Raw genomic sequence first — 17,932 nt, 5'->3', positions numbered from 1 at the left:
AAATCAACTTTTGCACAATGGCTGTTTTATATTTCCCATTAAAACAGAACTATCTTTTTATTTCTTTTTTGAACATGCCAACACTGGTTCCTTGGCAAGCCTTCGCCTCATTTATCACAGTGTCAAGTCAAGATTCCCTTTGCTTGCTCATTATTTCTCATGAGCTGCTTTTCCTCACTATGAAAATGCTCCCGGAGGAGCCCACCTCTCCAAGGATGAGGATCTAGGTTGAAGATAAGGCCATTGTCTTCCTGGAGCAAATAAAATTTCTTTCCATCTAGCACAATAAAGCAGAGAAAGAGAATGCGGGACTGAGGAAAAAATGTCAGTCTGAGTTTGACATGAAAGATTTCAAACTGACATTTGGAGGAGACAATGAGATGATGCCATCATTTCTTTCTTTTCTTCTTTGGAAAATTTCATTTTGTTTTTCCAACAGGTGTATACAGATAAGCAACCTTCAGTTTGTTCCTAGAATCTCTCCCGCCACTCCCAGAGGTGAGGGTCAGAATGTTTCACCTTGGCTGTATCATTAAGAATGTCCCCATCCCCAAGAAAAGGAGGGGAATAGATTCTTACCCAGCTGGGATGGTGTGACTCTTCCAGGTGAAAGGAGACGGATGAAATGTCTGTTTGAGGGTTTAGATTTGAATCTTTACTTACAAGGTCTGTTCACCTTTCAGGCAAGCAGTGTGACTGTTAATCCCAATATGTCAGCTTCATTGGATTAAGAAACATCTAGATCCTGCTCCTGGGTGTGTCCCAGGGGGTCATGGACCTGTGGTCTTGGGTGCTACATATGATCCCTTTCCCATTCTTCCCTGGCACTGTTTCTCAGCTCTGTTTGCCCAGGCACCATGAACGAAGCATCTTTTTCAGCTATGCCCTTCCACCATAGGATTCTGCCTTGGAGCCAGGTGACGACGGACTGAAATCTCAGCAACCATGAATCAAATTAGACTGTTCTTCCTTTAAGCTGTGGGTGTCCAGTGCCATGTCCCAGCAATGAGATGGCTGAGTGGCCCAAGCTGAGGAGGAATAAAATGCACAGGCTCTCATCATATTCTTGCAGAGTCCTTTCTGGCCACCAGGATCCAGAAAACTTAGTGGAACCCAGCAAAGTCTCAGTGGCCTCAGCTCTCTAGGGCAGAAGCCATCCAGCTGTGAAGGCCATAAAAGAATGACACCAAGGTCCTTTAAATTTGAGTGGCTTCAGGGTACTCTGTAGGTGCAATGTGGGAGTGTCAACTGAGAGGGGTGCTGGGCCTCCACATTTAAACCTATTTTGTTTGTCTTCTCCCATTACACTGGCACTGAGTCTTACTATCTGGGCCATGTATGATGCCAGGTGTCGGAGCTCTCGGGGACAGTGCAGAGTTACGCAGTTACACAAGTAAGAGTGGGATGTGGAATTATCCTCAAAGGAAGCTCCAGTCTGAGTTGGCTGAGGGAAGAAGGCCAGCCAAGGAGAGAGATTAAAGGGTAGAGAAGAAGCAGGGAAGCCAGATGAGGCCAAGTCCAGGCCTAAGAGTCTCACATTCCCTATGGAAACTGGCTTGTTTTGAGCCAATCTGATGACACAAATGCCTCCGTTCTCTCCCCCCCTCTGTATCTACGTGGCTCTGCAGCTCAGCTTCTCACCCAGGTGTTTAGGTCAGCTTTGCGATGACTGCCAGCTCCAAGTCCAGCTTCAGGAGGTTTCTCCTCCCTCTCCCTACGTCCTCCTCCTGTTCCTTCTTTTCTTTCCTCCTCCTTCCCCTTCTGCTCCTTCCTTCACCTCCTCATTTCTTTCCCGGTTCTCTGTCTCTCCTACGACTGCAATATGAACAGTTTGGCCTGTTTTGCAAGACTATAAGAGGATGTGCAAGGCAGCAGCAGGCCCAGTGGTCCCAGCTGAGGCCTCAGATATGTGAAAAAGCTCAGCAGTGATCAGGAAACTGAGAGCCCAGCCAAACTACCAGTTGGCTGCTGACACATGAGGAAGTCCAGTTCTGGGCAACAGAGCCTGGTCCATACCAGAAGAACTGCCCAGCTGAACCCAACCAAGTAGCTAATTCAAAGAATTAATATCTAAATACATGGCTAATGGTTGAAGCCACACAGTTTTGGGGTGCAGAGTAACAGCATATGCCCAAGGCTTGCTCAATACCAGTTTGCTTGTAGGCTAAGCATCTTAGACATAAGAACATTTTCTACTGGCCCAGTTGGCCGCAGAATTTAGGTTGGGTGCTGTGTCGTAGGTGGTGCCTTTCTCTGGGATTAGCTTGGTCTACTTAATTCATTTTCTCTACTGGATAGTCAGATTTTTAAGAGCAAACTTTGGACTCTTCTTTCTACCCCATAGTGCTCAGTCCAGGTCAGCAGTTGGGTTTGGCAGATGGACTCTTCCTTCTGTGGCCACACTTCCCTGCTTTCTGATTGGCTGGCTCATAGCCCTGTCCACAATGGTCACTTGGATGGGTACAGGACTCACTGGAGAATTTGGGAAAGAAGCTGTGAGATTTGACTAACAAGAATTTAGGGAAGAAACTTACTCATGAGCTCCACAGGAACCTACAAACTTGTCCAAATGTTCTCTTGAGTGGAAAAGGCTTGCTGCCTAGCATGATATCTGGTTCCACTGGTACACTGTAGAAAACCACTTTGGGTTTAAATTCAGATTATTTGAAACCTTCTCTGAGCTTTAAGAAAGGAAGAGCCTTGGCGAAATGGGCAGCTGTCAGGAGCATTTCATGTCAGGGAAAGAAAAGTAAAGAAAACAAATCCATGTGGATTTGTTCTATCAGGGTCTTTTCCTAGAAATTACCAGGAAGAAGGTTGAGGAGTATCCTGAGTTAACTCAACTAATCATGATAATGGGCTGCTACATATTGAATATTTTGTATGTGTCAGACATTAAACAAAGTAAATATGGTTGAACACAATTGTATTTAGCTTTCAAACAATGCTGTCACATCTGTATCAGGGTGCCAACTCTACAGATCAGAAAAACTCTACAGGAAAACCAGTATAAGAAGAACATGGCCTCCTAAATCAGGTTTACCTAACTCCAAATCTTGTTTGTCATTTTATGAGCCAGGAGCCTTTGGTGGGTTTATGTTTCAGAAGCTCCATGGGTTTTTGCTTCCAGGAAGTTACCCAGATGGAAAAGTTTTCTTTCGTACACCCTCCCAGTCCCCTGACTGGGATCACTATGGTCCATGTTCAGGGTCTCTCCACAAAAGCTGGAGTTCCTGCTATGGCAGCTTCACAGCTGTTCCAGCTAAAGAGCTCGCCAGATGTGTGGAACGGAATAAACATCTCCGGAATGTTGTCCCTGTTGGCGTCATCCATCACCGTGGTACAGGCGGCTCCTCCCAGGGGCTCCCCCAGGCCCCAGCCCTGTCAGGCTGCATTTGCCACTTCCAATCTGGCTGACAGGGCAAGGCCAGCAGAGAGCCTCGCTGGCAGGGAGCAGGACAGCTGATGGATGGCTCAGCCCGTGGTGCCGGGCAGTGCCAGCCAGCTTTGAAGAGGCCTTTCCACAGGCCTGCTGGCTGCGTGTCACCTGCTTTGGGGAGACAGGCAGGGTCTGTGTCGTTTGATGGCCACCTCCCTTGCCACCACCCCTTGGGGACTATGGGCCGGGTACCTTCTGCTGTAGCCAGGCCTTTGCCATGCACTGCGTCCAACAAGACTAACCAAAGACACAGCTTGCCTGTGGGCATGAGCGCATAGACACTGTGCTTCCTCCCTGCGCCCCTGTCAGAAGCCAGCAAGGATCTGGCAAATTCCATCAAAGTACCACCCCATGTGTGCTTAAATAAGGTGGCTGCCAGGGATGCTCTTGAAACCTAACCTGCCCTTCCCAGGAAGGCCCAGCTACTCCAGCTCACTTCCTCCACAGCCAGAGGCTAGTGGAACATGTCCAGATGGGCTCTGGGGCTCAGGGGAGCTCTGCTCAAGCCCCTTCGCCGGTTCGCCAGGTTCTCAGAAGCTATTGGCAGAGCTCTTTTAGAGCCTAGATTTACAGGATGCAAAGTCCAAGACTCGCCACTCCCTTCTCCCTAGGTTATTTTTCATCATGCACTTAAATATTACTGGTGATAGAGAACTTATTATCTCCCCAGAAGCCAACAGCTCATTCACATTTGATCCTTTTGTTCTTAATTAAAGCTATGAGCCTTACAGATATACGGAGGGAACGTACTCCCTTGTCTGTGATCTCGGCCTCCCAGTTGTTCAAACCGTTCACTGAACAATTCCAGCAAGTCATACGCTCGTGGAAGACACATTTCCCGCTTTCTGGAAGATGGCGGCACAGTTTTCAGGTAGATAGACTCTGACTCCTCTCTCTACTGCAGAGGAGAGGCAGTGTGGCTTCAAGCACTCAGAAAGAGCAAGGTCCCTTGAGCCCTGCCATTCCTGTCTCCTCCTGTGTGGGCCCACGGCTTCTGTGGCTCCGTCTCTGGCGATCAGGCCGAGGAGCCCCCTGAACGGTGTGCAGTGACTTGAGGTACCCCTGCAGCCCCGCGCGGTAGGGCCATGGCCACCAGCAAGGGCGACCCTCCGAATCAGGCCCCTGTGGAAGCTAACTGAATGTCGTTGAGATACTAGGAGAAAGACACAGACCCTCCCAGAAACGCACAGGCCATGCTTCTGGGTATTCTTGAGCAGAGAGGGTGGAACGAAGACTTGGTCTCACGCACTCCGAGCGCCTATCAGTTGTCGCTCGGTCCCTGTCTCTGTAAAGCCAAGGAACGGAAGGACAGCAGCAGTTTTCCTCTTGGGGGGGCCAGGGAGATGGCTCAGTGGAATAAGCGCAAGGGCCTGAGTTCAATTCCTGGTTCCACCAAAAAAAAAAAAAAAGAAAAGAAAGAGAAATTTTCCTCTTGGGGCCCCGAGCCCGGCCAGCAGGGAATCACGGAAAGCGCTGAGCTGCTCCCGAGTGATGCTTGCAAGGAGCATCTGTGATGTTCCTGACCCAGTCTAGCCCGGAGGTCCCTCCACTACCGCCCTGCTTGGCCCCTTCCTCCTCCTCAGAACCGGCCTATGGTGGGTGGGAAGCCCGGGGGTGATGAGCGCACTCACCTGGGTCGAGGTCATCGAGGAACGGCTTCAAGAAGAACTGAAAAACAGAGGGACATAGCAGAGCACACTGAGCCGGGCAGGGCCTGAGCGGCTGTGACCCAGCGAGGACCACATCCGGGGCTCAGAGCCTGGCGGTTGTCAGGGCCTGAACTGCTTGCGGCAACAGCGCGGGTGGCCATGCCACTCTGTCTAGTTGTGCCTCGGGAGGAGAAACTGCAGGCCCAGAGGTCACACAGCTGTGAGATTAGGATTAACAGAATCTTCTTCTTCTTTTTTTAAATTTTAGGCAAGGGTCTATAGGGTGTTCAGTGTCTCACTACTAGAGCAGAGTTGTACGGATCCGCCTGTTTACAACCTCCCAAGAGCTGGGATTACAAGCGCCTGCCACCATGCCCAGTCTAAGCTTAGGACTGATGCTCAAATCTCAGTGGGCTTTTGGCGTGAAAGCCCTCCAGTAGATTGGATAGAAATGAACGCTTGCATCTCTCCCGAGACTCCCCATTGCTCTTGGAATCTGACACGAACACCTGCCATGAACTATAACCTCCTCCCGTACTTCCCCCCTTTCGCTACTCTGTACTCAGCTCAGCCACACCCCGTTTCAAAATGGTGCCAGCTCAGCACCCCGTCTCTCTAGGCCCTTTGCAAGGACCTTTCCCCCTGCCTGGGCCCCTTCCACGATTTTCACTGTGTCTCAGGTTAAACTCCACCTTCTCAGGCACTGGCTAGACAGCTCAGGGGTCTAAATTGCCTGCTTAGGCAGGAGCAGGGGACCTGGTTCAATCCCTGGCACCACATGCCGTGCCAGCCCCCACCCTCCACCCTAGGGCAGGCTGAGCCAGCTAAAAAATAGAATAAAGTAAAATAAAATAAACCTCACCTTCTCAAGAAGACCTTTTCTAATTGCCTTATCAGTATAACATCCCCAAGCCCCCATTCTTTACTTCTTCACCTGCCCACTCCCACCATTACATCGCGCTGTTTTGCATTTACTGACCTGCCCCAGCGCTGACCGCTGGCCCTGTCTTCCAGAAAGGCAAGCAGCTGGCCTGGTTCATCACTGGTGACTGAGCCACTAGATACTTAGCACAGTACTTGGGACATGGCACCTCTCAAAACGTTTTTGGTGGATAAATAAATAACGATATGAAAAGTTCCTTTTATCATACAGTGCTTAGCAAGAAAAGAAAGTTTTGCTTATCTAATACCTGGAATGTGTTCTTTCTTTTACATCATCGATCAGCACATTAAGGCCCTTGGGCAAAGCGGCCCAGTTGTGGTTTTATAAATAAAGTTTTATTAGAAAACAGTCACTCTCATTTGCTCACATGTTTTTTAAGAGCTGTTTTTGTGCTGCAATAGCAGAGTAGCTGGGACAGAAAAAATGTTGCTCACAGAATGTGCTCTCTGGCACTTTCCAGGCAAAGCTTGCTGACTTTGAGGTAGAAAGTGGCGGTTTTATCGCTCGACTGCTTTTCCTTTGGGTCTCAGCTGCAGAAAACTAAGCCTTACGCAATGCATCCCCATGGCAGCCCCAGAAGTCACGCACTGTGGGATGTCTGTCTGTCTTTGGTGGAAGTTTTCATTTTCTCTTTTGCTGTGGGATTTCCTAAGCAGTTTGAGGAAGCGGGCAGATGATAAATTAGAGAGACAGGAAAAATGCACCTGATCTGATCTACTGAGCACTCGACATCAACAAATAGTATTCTGGAGAAAAAAAATGTGTATTTTAAATTTAAAAAATATTTTATTTATTTTTATTTATTTGGTACAGGACCCAGTATGCAGCTTGGACTTGCAGCGATCTTCCTGCCGCCCCCGCCTTCCCAGTGCTGGGATTGTAGGCGTACACACCACGCCTGGTTTCAGGACTGGCCTGGAGCACGCAGAGTTCCAGGACTGGTACGACATGTGGTACTGGGGATCGAACCTGCGTCCTTGTGCTTGCCAGGCAGGTGCTCACACTGCCGGGCTATCCCTCCACCCACAAATGCACATTTTAAATTTTCTTGTTTTGTGTGTGGCGCTCCATGCCTGTAACCCTGGGAATTGGGATGCTGAGGCAAGAGCATTGCCATGAGTTTGAGGCCAGCCTGGCTACATAAAGAGTTCAAGGCCAGCCTGACCTGCGTAGTGAAATCATGTCTCAAAAAAAAAAAAAAAAAAAAAGTCTCACGTGTCACAGCATGTATCTGAACTGAGAGATCCAGATTGTAGTCATTTCATAAAACAGTTAGCCTGACTCTCCAACAGTGCCAATGTCATAAAAGACAGAAAAGGTGGAGGACTGTACTTTATCCAGAGGCATAACTAATCAGGGCATCTTTGGATCCTGGAGTTTTTTTTTTTTTTTTTTTTTCCAAAAGGTATAAAGGACACTGTTGAGTCAATTGGGAGATTTAAATATAAACTTCTGTTAGGTTGTCTTACTCTCAGTGTTCATTTTTTTTCCCCTGTATTTTAGGGAAAGGTCTGCAGGGTGGTCAGGGTCTCGCTACTAGATCCGACTCATAGTGATTCTCCTACTTGCCTCCCAAGTGCTGCGGTGTGCGCCACCACACTCAGTCTCAATTGCCATCTCAGTGTGCTCTGGGGGCAGGGCCAGCGTGGCAGGCTCAGGGATCTAACCCCTGCGCCTGCGTGAAGGCGCTTTAATCCGCTGAGCTATGTGGCTGGCCCAACGTTCATTTTTCTAAAAGCGGATAATTCTAACTGTACGGGAAAATGTACTTAGGTCTTTTTTTCCAGTACTGGGCATTTGGGAATTGCAAATGGGTTGCTTGACCACTGAATTACACCCTAGTCCTTGTTTTTTTTATACTGAGACAGGGTACCGCTAGGTTGTCCAGACTGGCCTCAGATTTGCTGCGCTCCTGCCTGAGCTCTCCCACGTAACTGGCATTACAGGTATGCACGGTCACACCCAGCATGAAGGTGCTTGTTCTTAGGAGGTGCTGAAGAGCCATGTGACAGCAGGCCTCTTCTCCCAAGGGACTCAGCACATAAAACGTAACAGAAACTCACAGCTATTCTCACAGGAGGACGAGCGAGATCATACTGGTGGCAAAATATTAATAACCATTCATCTATCTGACTGGATAAAAGTGTTCATTTTATTGTCCTTTCTATTTTTCTGTAGGTTTGGAAAATTGCCCAGAAAGGTGAGAGAAGGGAAAGGAATGGAAAAAAAAAAAAAAGAGGAGGGGCACAAATTGTGCTCTGGGCCTGTGTCTCTGTTCCCAGCCCCATCTCTACAGGGAACAGACAAGGGACAGGTGTTTGATTTGGGGGCTTTGCTGAAAGGAGGCATTCAGGTCTCAGGGAGTCAGGTGTCCTGGCATGGACTTGGGGTGTGCAAGCCAGGGCTAGCCCCTCTCCCTGAATTCTTCTATTTGAGCCGAGTAGATGGGCCAGGCCAGCCAGGAGAGAAGGTTCGGGGTACACCCTTTCTCAAGACCTGGAGGAGAAGGGCCCTGCGGGACTTGCACCAAGGGCGGCAGCCAGCTCTAGCTGGAGCCTGAGTCGCCAGGTGTCGTGCTCGCTGTGGCCAGCAGGTGGCACACGTGCCCTTCCTAGGCGAGTGCACTGGAGGGAAACCAAAACTAAGAAGCTGCAACTTCCAGGTGACACTGACCCAGCCGACTTGTGGCTCCTGGGGGCCCTAGACAGCTGCTTTCTGGTCCTGTGGCACCCGCAGAAAGGCTGTACTGGGAGGTGGAGGCTGTGGATCTGGGGTCCTGGGACAGGCCTGGAGGAGGACACTGGTGGGAGCCTGTACACAGTTGGACAGACCCTCTTTCATCTCCTCATTGCGTTGCACTTACCACAGGGACAGAAAATCTCAGAGAAACTTGACTCTGGAAACTTGCAATCCAGAGGCAGATTAATGTAGGAAGAGGTGAGGGAGGAGAACTAAAAGGGAGATGGGAGGAGAGCCGTGAGCTCGGTTCCCATTGCCTGGGAGCTCATAGCAAGCCGGGGCTGCGGGAGGAGCTTTCCCCATGTTTTGTTCTCCCTCATGACACACCATGCTTGCTAAGTCAGGTAGCATAATCACATCTATCTTGAGCAAAGAAAGCTGAGGTTGGCACAGAGGAAGCCATCCACAGTAACGCAGCTACTTAGGGCTGGAGCTGGACTATCCCAGGGTCGGTCTTCTGGCAGGGACCTGCTCTACTCAGGCTTGCTCCCAGGAGTGAGGGAGCCATGGTGCATGTACACCGCTGCCGAAGGAGAGCAGAGAAAGAGGCCTAAGAACTCCTACCCCTAAAGAGGCCAGTGTTAGGCTGGCTGAGATATCAGGGCCCCTGATCTTGGACAGCTCTGAGCACAGCCTGGCCATGGAGGTTTGGGCCTGGCCAGACACAGAGAGGGCACTTTAGCCTTGGCCTGCCCACGTCCCACAGAACATCTCCACCCAGACAAGGGGCACACAAGGTGCTGTCCGCTTCTCCAACCATCCCCGTTCCAAATTTCAGTGGGGCTAAAATCGCACATGAACCTGTGACCAGCTCTTTCCAGAGACCTGGGCAAGGGTGAATCTCACACGTGGAAAGGAAGTGCTTTGCTATGAGCTTAGAAAGACTGCTCTGGACCCACGTGCTGGTCCTTCCGTCTCACACTTGGGCTTTCTCAGCAGACAACTCAGAGCTTTGAGCTTCCCAAGGCCAGAAGCAGGCCCCTGACGATGGCAGACTCCCCCCAGCCACCACTGAGCTTCTCTCAGGTCTAGTGTCTTCTAGGAAACGGTCAGTAAGAAAGGGAGGGACAGATCTGAGCCTTAATGGGGGCCAGGGAGAATTGGGCCTGATCTATTTTGTCCCACTTCTAATTGGGTAGTTATTTCAACTCACGTTCTTCTTCAGCCTTACTTTTAAACTTTCTGGCAAACAAAATAAAACAACTGATATGGGAAGCCTGAGTTGATGTGCTTCAGAATTACATGTAGTGGGCAAAATACATTCTCAGAGAATTAGGAGTTAGTGGGTGGCGCGCAGGGCTAGATCTGGCCGTCAGGCTGGACAGCCGGCTCAGGTGCCCCCGGAGCACAGCAGGCCTTCTTCTGGAAGGCAGAAGGCTGGGGCGCTTATCCCAGCCATCCCCCATGGTGCTCTGCCAGGTGCTTGGTCGATGTTGCCAGCCTCCAGGGGACGGTCATGTTGTGCCCAAGGGCAGTGGGCTGGAGAGAGCTGCATGCCACGGCCAAGCTTGGCCGCAGCTGCAGGGCTGGGAGGTGTGGACAGGGTGAATGCGCACTGTTCAGCGGGCCAGCCCCAGGAGGGTACAGACCCAGGTTGGAGGGAGTGGGTGACGTGGCAGGGAACAGGGATGACTGGGGTGCGGGTCATCCTATAAAATCCTACTATTCTTCCCCTGTTGGACCATCAGCACTATACATTTTTATAAATAAATATATATGCGAGTATATAAATTATATATAAATATAATATAAATATCCATCATAATAGGCGTGAAGTGGTGCCAATATGCTCTGAGTTATTTTATATGGTAGTAGGGATTGAACTCAGGGCTTTTACACTAAGCTAAATCCCCGTCCTTTTCTATATATGTATTTTTAAAAATTTTGAGACAGTATCTTACAAACTTGCTAAGTTGCTCAGACTGGGCTCACACTTGTCAGCCTCCTGCCTCAGCCTCCCTCGGGGCCGAGATCCTCGGTGTGCACCGTGACACCTGGCTCGCTGTCATTTTCATTCAATAGGAATCTTGCCCTCCTCATTTGAGCACTCAAGGTGCTTGGCTGCCTCAGGATTGGCAGGTCCCATGGCTGTGCTTTAATCTGGGGCTCAGGGGAAGAGGCAAAGCTCCGTAGGGAAGTCGGGATGCCACAGCAGAGGGCGTGGGCTGTGGTTCCTGGGGTGATGCTTTTATGGGGTGCTTGTCGAACTGACCAGAGATCCTTCACCTACAAAGGAGCAAGGGGAGGCGGAGTGAAGAGGCTCCAGTAGGGTCCTGGGCACGCAGTGTGGGGAGAGGCTGGACCCAGGCCCCCTGGCTCAGACACCAATCGCCCATGCCTGGCTCAGAGGGCCTCTGTGCAGCTGCCCTGCTCAGCTGCTCCAGGGCTGGCTGCAGCTTCCTGTGGCAGTGGCATGGAAAGATAGGACAAGAGCAGGCACAGAAGAAAGGAACTCATCTGTATGCCCAGAAATTGCATTTTAGAGACAGCGGTTCTCACGTGGTACTGTGCACAGGGACCATGGGGACAGCTCAGCAGTGACGCAAGCACCGGACCAGCTTCCATGGGGCTGGCCGGCCCAGAACATGCATTTTCAGCCAGTGCTAGGTGACCTTGGCCTTGGCCGCGTCGGCGTTACACCGAGGTCTCTTAGGCACTGAGTCCTGGCCACGGAGACTCTGGCTTGTCTTTGCTCCTACACAGCTGTTCAACTGTCCCATGCCCCTCTTTCCTCAGTCACCCAAAGCGGGATTTCCAGACCCAGTCTGACGTCTGACTGGAGGGGGTTTGGCGGCTCAGGGGTGCGTAGCTCACTGTCACCTCAGCTCCTCAAGCTCACTGTCCCCCTCTCAGCATTTGCAGTGGACTCCTCTTAGGTTGAGCACTTGGAGAAAAAGGTGCACACATGGTCGGCCCAGGTACTCGGGTCCTATCGATTGGGGTGGGAGAGGGCTGGGGTTGCCAGTCAGGGAGTAAGTTCAGCTGGGACACAAACTCTCATTTTTGGATGTGATAATGCACAGACAAACCCTTTGCAAAGGCCAAAGAATAGACAAAACAAAAGATTGGGTGAGGTCTGAGGCCAGCCCAAGGGCGGGAGCCCCTGTGGTGACCTTGGCCAGGTGGCTTCAGTAAATGGCCCAGGGCTCCTGCAAGGTGAGGAGGGCCCACTGCTGGGAACCAGCTCCGTCCTGGAAGTTGCCCACACTTCCCTGCTGCTTGTGCTGTGGTGGGCGGACCTCTGTGATCCTGAGTTCCTGCGGGTGGTTCCTGGCCAGAGCGAGAAAGGGCATCAAAGGCGAGAGACATTCCCTCCTCAAGCCCACTGTCACCCTCTGAATCCTGACACAGGGTGGCGCCAGTTTGCCTCCATCCTCCACAACCTGCAGATCTCCCCTCTAGCAAGAAGTTGTCTTAGGCTCAGCAACACCCTGAGGCCAGCAGCCAGCTAGTGTCAGCGACACCGCTTTGCTTTGTTTGATTCTTCATTGATAGGAGAGACAATTCCTTTAAAAATAAATCGGTGTAGGTAGAGTCAAGGTGATTCTCTTTAACAAAAGTGTTAGGAAACTAGTTTGGGCTGTGGCAAATTTCCTGAAGGTGGCATCGCCCATGGCTAAGGTTTTGGAAGCACCCAACAAATCATTTAGTGTCTGGCAAGACTTAACCTTGTACTGTCTGGAGGTAGAGCAGCAGGGTCAGCATGGGATCTTCAGTGGGACCAGCCTGAGGCCTCCACCAGCCTGCCTCTGTTCCACACTGGATGGTGGGAGCTTGGGGGTCTGGGCCTGACAGGATGAACTAACCATGGTAATTACATGCAGGGAAGCCAGTACAGGGCAGATGGATTTGACTGGGTGGCATCCTCAGAAGATTATTTTAATGGCTCTGTAGCTTAATTTTTTTTATCTGCGAAATCAGGGTGACCCTGGTGCCCACCTCAGGCTGTAGGAAGGCTCAAATGAGAAAATTAAACCTGAAGCATGTGGTAAAGACTTAACAAATGGTTGATGCTGTTATTATTATTATCAGCCATTATTGTCAGTGAGCTTGGAATTTTCTTCTTCCTTTTTTTGCAAATACTTGAGAGCCGGCTGGGGGAGGGGCAGAGGCAAGAGGCAAGAGAGCGCAGCAGTCTCCTGGAACTAGTCAGGTCACAGGATGTCACACCAGTACCCCCTCCCCATTTTCCCTGGGATCTTTGCCAAGCCCTAAGCCAAGAAAGCTTGTTATATTAATTATGAAGAAAAAGCATGTTTTATTTAAAATGCCGGCTGCCGAGTATTCTGCCATGCTGTTTCTCTGTGACAGCAGAATTGCTTTTGCGTTTAGGAAACCCTAATGAATTTAGAATATAAATATATCGTGCCTATATACACAGGCGATTTCCGGCGACCTGATTTCCCTAAATACCAGTGTACACTGCCAGAGCTAATGAGCCGGACTCATGCTTAGGATCAGTTTTTCTTAAAAAAAAATTCTGAGAAGTTGCAGTTAAATTTGATCCCTCCCTTTTGCAGAAGACTTCGTAGATTGGAGCAGGAGGGAGAAAAACAACTTTCCCGCCTTTCCTCAGTCTGAAAGAGACCAACATTCTGCACAAACCTTTCCATCAGAGGCCTTATTTGGGGCCGGGGATATAGTTCAGCCGCGTAAGTGCCTGCTTGGCCAGCACAAGGTCATCAGTTTGATCCCCAGTACAGCAAAACAAACAAACAAACAAGCAAAGGCTTTATTTGGGGACCATGCAGACTTCAGTGCTAGCATCAGTTAGAAGCTGAGTCTGGTCAACCTGCCCATCCTGAACTGGCTCGGGTCCTGCTTCCATAGCAGCCAAGTGACTGTGTCTCTCTGTGTCCCTCTGTGTGTGTGACTCTCTGGGCAGAACCAGGCAGCCAGGGCGCAGCAGTACAGGGCAGGGGGCAAAGCATGGTGGGGCCACAGGACCTGGGAGACTCAGATTTCTTCCAATGCCAGAGCGCAGGCTGCTCGCCTCGTAGTACAGTGCAAGATTATGTGAGTCCAGTGTGATTGGGAGTTCTGATTCTTAAAAGCAAAATTAAAATTGCTTGGAGATCTGCATGTTCGAGTGAAATGTTCTGGTTTCCAAACACAGCCTGGCAACTGAAAGAGAGCTGAAGCACCCTGCAGGCTGACCCCCTGCCAGGTAGAGCCCAGGCTGTACGCAGGGTGTGCTCCATACTGCCCAGTGGCAACCTCTGGTCTCTACAGCTGTCTTTGCAGCTCGTGTGCCCGGGACCCACAGGGCCCAGAGACGCAAGCACACAAGCATTTTAATTGTGAGCTGGTTTTGTTTGCTCCTTTCTCCTAATGGGCCAAGCTCAGCAGGACAGGCCCAACCAGTATTGCTTTTTGGCTTCTAACGCTAGCAGAGGTCAAATTCCATTGCAGCTACCCAGCATGCACCATATCATGCTAAGAACCACAGCAGGAAAGAGTTCTAAGACAGTCTCCATCATTCTTATAGTAACCTCCTATATCAGACAATGAGTCAGGCAGACCTGTGCTCCAGTCCTGGTCAGAAAGTTAGTTTAGCATCTCTGGGGTATTATTTACCTATAACTCCGTGATCAGCTTATAACTTCATTGCTAATTCAGAGAGTAAGGCTAACAGCACACAGCCGCTTGGAGATAGATGTCAAGACCGAGCAATATGGGAAAACCAATGTGGACCAGAAGAGAACCTTGTATGAAGGAAGCCCTGGAGTTCACAGCAATGATATTTGACCTATAGCTCTTTGATCAATGGACTGTGGACATATAAAACTCTAAGTTAAACAATGATCCCAGAGAGAGTCCATATACTATTTGCTGCATGGCTGAATTCATGGGGGACCACCTGGTGCCCTGCCAATGGCTCACCATCACCAATCCTGCCATTGTCTGTCTTCAGTTTCTGAGGCATGTGGAGCTAACAACATGCTGCGCAGCAAATGGGACCCTGGCTTGAGCCTCCTGTGCTCACCAGGAGAGCCACACCCCTGGTGTGATACAGACCAGAGCGATCTTGTGCTCAGCCAGGGCCCCAGGCCTGTCTCCTGAAGCTCAGCTTCATTGCTTCCAAGCTAGACGACGCGGGGCCAAGTTATCCAGCACCATCTCTGTAACGTGGGGCCAGGAACAGTACCTGCTGCTTAGGTTCCTGCTGGAGGTGAACCAACCTGCAGAAGGCTCCTGGCCTAGCACTCAGGACCCCTCATTATGTGCTAGCAGTTGGCTGTTGCTCCTAAGCACATCTGGCTATGTGGCTTCTGTCTCCCGATGATGTCCCAGACTCTCCAAAGCATCTGAGAGAATTGGCCACTTTCCCCAGGATGCCTCTGTGCAGGCCTGTGGAATGCGAGCTGCCTTCCCGACCACCTGTCTGGCACACATCTGGGTAAGAAAACACTCCAAAGCCCCGAATCCTCTCTTTGGAATTGACTAAGCTCATTGCCCGAAGGCTATCTCTCATATTTTCTCTTTTATCCATTATTGACTTATAATTTCATCGCTAACCCTAAAAATTCACTGGGGCTTGCAAAAAAGGGATTTTTTGGGACCATTATCCTTTTGTGAACTTCAAACAGACTGCATCAACCCTTCTCCTTGCCTGTAAACTTTAGGCTTAATTCCTTCCGACTGGCACTTTCTCTGGACCTCTCGTGGGCCTCCCAACAGGCCTCCCATCATTTGCGGAGCCTTTCCCTGGACCTGTGGGATTTCCGCTACATCTCAGCTCCAGACAGCCAACCAGCCAACCAGCCATTAGGTGATTCAGGGCCTGATAACAATCTGTAATCGCAGCCACCACACGTACACAAATCACAATTTGAAAAAGAAAACCCTTTCCAACCAAATCACTTGGCAACTTACTATGCAGCTAAGACAGGTGGCTGAGAAGTGTACTGCAAGAGGAAGTGGAGCTGTTGTCCTAAAAACACGCAAATAAGAAAGCCTGTAATTCAATTTGCTTCCTTCAGGAAATGCCCCATGGAACAAAATGGTAAGTAAAACACACAGGCACCGAGTAAGACACAGAGGTTAAGACTGCTGCTCAAGTTGTTCCCACCCCTGCCCACTTTCTTCCTCCATCTCCTCAACAAAGGAGAACAGTCTCTGATTTTTTTTTTTTTTTTTTTAGAGAGAAGTTGTATTCATTCTGGAAATTTTAAACCACAAGAGCTAACATTTATTGAAAGCCACATGTATGACCTCATCTAATCATGACCTTCCCAGATCTGGGAGAGATTAGCTCTTGGTTCACGGAAGAGCACACTGAGGCTCAGAGAGATCGTGTTACTGGCCCAACACCCCACAGCTGCAGCGTGGCCGAGCTGAGGCTGGATTCCTGCACCGAGGCCCACACTCAGACCCCAGCCCCAGCTGGTTTGGGATTGCCAGGAGGTGCAGTTTTCGCTGAAGGCCCTCTTTCCCCTGTCCACACAGAGCCAGCTGGCACTTGGGCCTCAAGGGCGCCCAGAAGGGGCCTGCTGATCTCATCTCAAAGGTCTTCAGTCTCCCACTTGAGACCCTCAAAGACCAGTTCCCCTGCCTGCTTGCCACAACTGCCCTTGGGCTCCTGCTCACCCTCTCTCCCCCATCCAGTCCGCTGTGGTTATGAGAGAAATGAGATAAAGGTCCTCCCTCCATCTAATCCATGTAAGCAAATCCTTTGTCAGGTCATTTCCAGCCAGCAGGACTCCCCTGAAAGGCTGAGCATGGGAGGTCTTATCCTTGAGTGGGGCCCGAGTGGCCGGAAGACTGGCTGTGTGTGTGTCAGCGCTAGCATGGAGATCTATCTTTCTGGGGAGAGAGTTTGTGGCTGGCAAAGGCTTCTCAAAGGGCTCTCTCACTCTCTGCCAGGTTACAACCATCTATTAGAGGATTTTCTTGACCCAATCTGTTTTATCGGGAAGCGCTTATGGAGGCCCTGCTCCCTGAAGACTCAAGACTGATGGGTGTCACCATGGAACTGGCTGCCCGGCAGCAGCCCAGGCCACAGGCCCACATGTGGTCTTGCAGACAGGAACTTTCCACATGACAGCTTGCCTTCCACAGCTCAGGTGTCTCCTGTTCCCAGCCCACTTGAGCGGTCTTCCTAATAACCTCAGGGTCTCCATCTATAGGAATTTGAAAAGAACACTTACCCAGGCTGTGGACTTTCCTATTAGAACCATTAGCAGCAGAACCTGGAGCTCAGACATTCTGGAAAACATCATAGCAGTTTAAAGCCTCCTGGTTTGCTTTCAACGGTAAGTTTTTTTTTTTTTTTTTTTTTTTTTGGTTATCTCTGCCTTTGAGGGGTGGGTGTCAATCTCTAAGGATTCAGCAACAAATGAAGAGGATGCAAATTATTAACTAGGCATCAAATACTGTTTAATGTTTAATGTTTTGCAAAGCAACTATCTTGATTAAACAAATGGTAACTTTGGGGCTGGGCTGAGTCACAGGAGAGTCTCTCTTCTGCGAAGAAAGTCTCCAAAGAGTGTGGCAAATAAAGGTGCCTGGGGTTTTGCTGAGTGTTCTGTGCAGAGGGCACCTTGGCCGCAGGCGAAGGAAAGGCACCTGCCACAGGCCTCTGCCACTGCCCACGTGGGGAGAATGTCCGTGGAGTTCTGATTCATCAAATCTCAAACAGAATTACAGCATGGATGGGCTCCTAATAACATCACACTTTATATTCGTGAAAGATAAACTAAAGGATGCAAAACTGCTATTGACAAACATTGATTCTGGACCCTTTGAAGTGTTGCCTACAGTTCCTTGTTGGCTTCAAAAGTTTTCTTTTAAATCTCATTATGTAAGGTTTTTTACTTTTTAATTATTTTCCTCCTTCCTTTGGAGTTCTTCTTTGATCAATGGGAGGGAGAAAACATGATCTTAAATTTCAGGACAATTGTTCCTCATTTCATACAGTGGTCACTGGTTGGGTTATATACAGCAGCCATTACCCACTGGGCATAGATTCCTGTGGACACAACTGCCCTCTTTAATAAAATGGTCTTGAGCCCCTGTAACACCTGATCCCCACAGAACTATGGGTAGCGGGACTCCTCCAGACTCGAGTCCTAGACACAGGTCTACCACCTGAGTGATGTGCTTGCCTGCGCCTCTGCCCATTCCGCTCCTCCTCTGCCACCCTCATCGGCACTGGACAAG

The 17,932-nt window shown here is 49.9% G+C and overlaps 1 protein-coding gene across 4 annotated transcripts in view; it reads right to left on the bottom strand.

Annotated features, from left to right (window-relative positions):
• Positions 1-17,085, bottom strand: part of Habp2 (hyaluronan binding protein 2) — a 31,884-nt gene extending 14,799 nt beyond the window's left edge. For 3 of the 4 annotated variants that reach the window (XM_023715448.1, XM_023715450.1, XM_023715451.1), the window contains exons 1-2: positions 16,921-17,085; positions 5,071-5,107 (exon numbers count right to left, since the gene is read on the bottom strand). In XM_023715448.1, coding sequence (XP_023571216.1) covers positions 5,071-5,107; positions 16,921-16,992 — 109 coding nt within the window. In that variant the 5' untranslated portion in view covers positions 16,993-17,085. The remainder of the gene's footprint in view (positions 1-5,070; positions 5,108-16,920) is intronic. The other variant, XM_023715449.1, reaches the window with a different exon arrangement.
• Positions 17,086-17,932: the final 847 nt, after the last annotated feature.

This window comes from Octodon degus, unplaced genomic scaffold, assembly GCF_000260255.1.
Source record: "Octodon degus isolate 3935 unplaced genomic scaffold, OctDeg1.0 scaffold00042, whole genome shotgun sequence".
NCBI lineage: Eukaryota > Metazoa > Chordata > Mammalia > Rodentia > Octodontidae > Octodon > Octodon degus.
The sequence above is the reverse complement of the archived record's forward strand: the minus strand, read 5'-3'. Positions and strand labels throughout refer to the sequence as shown.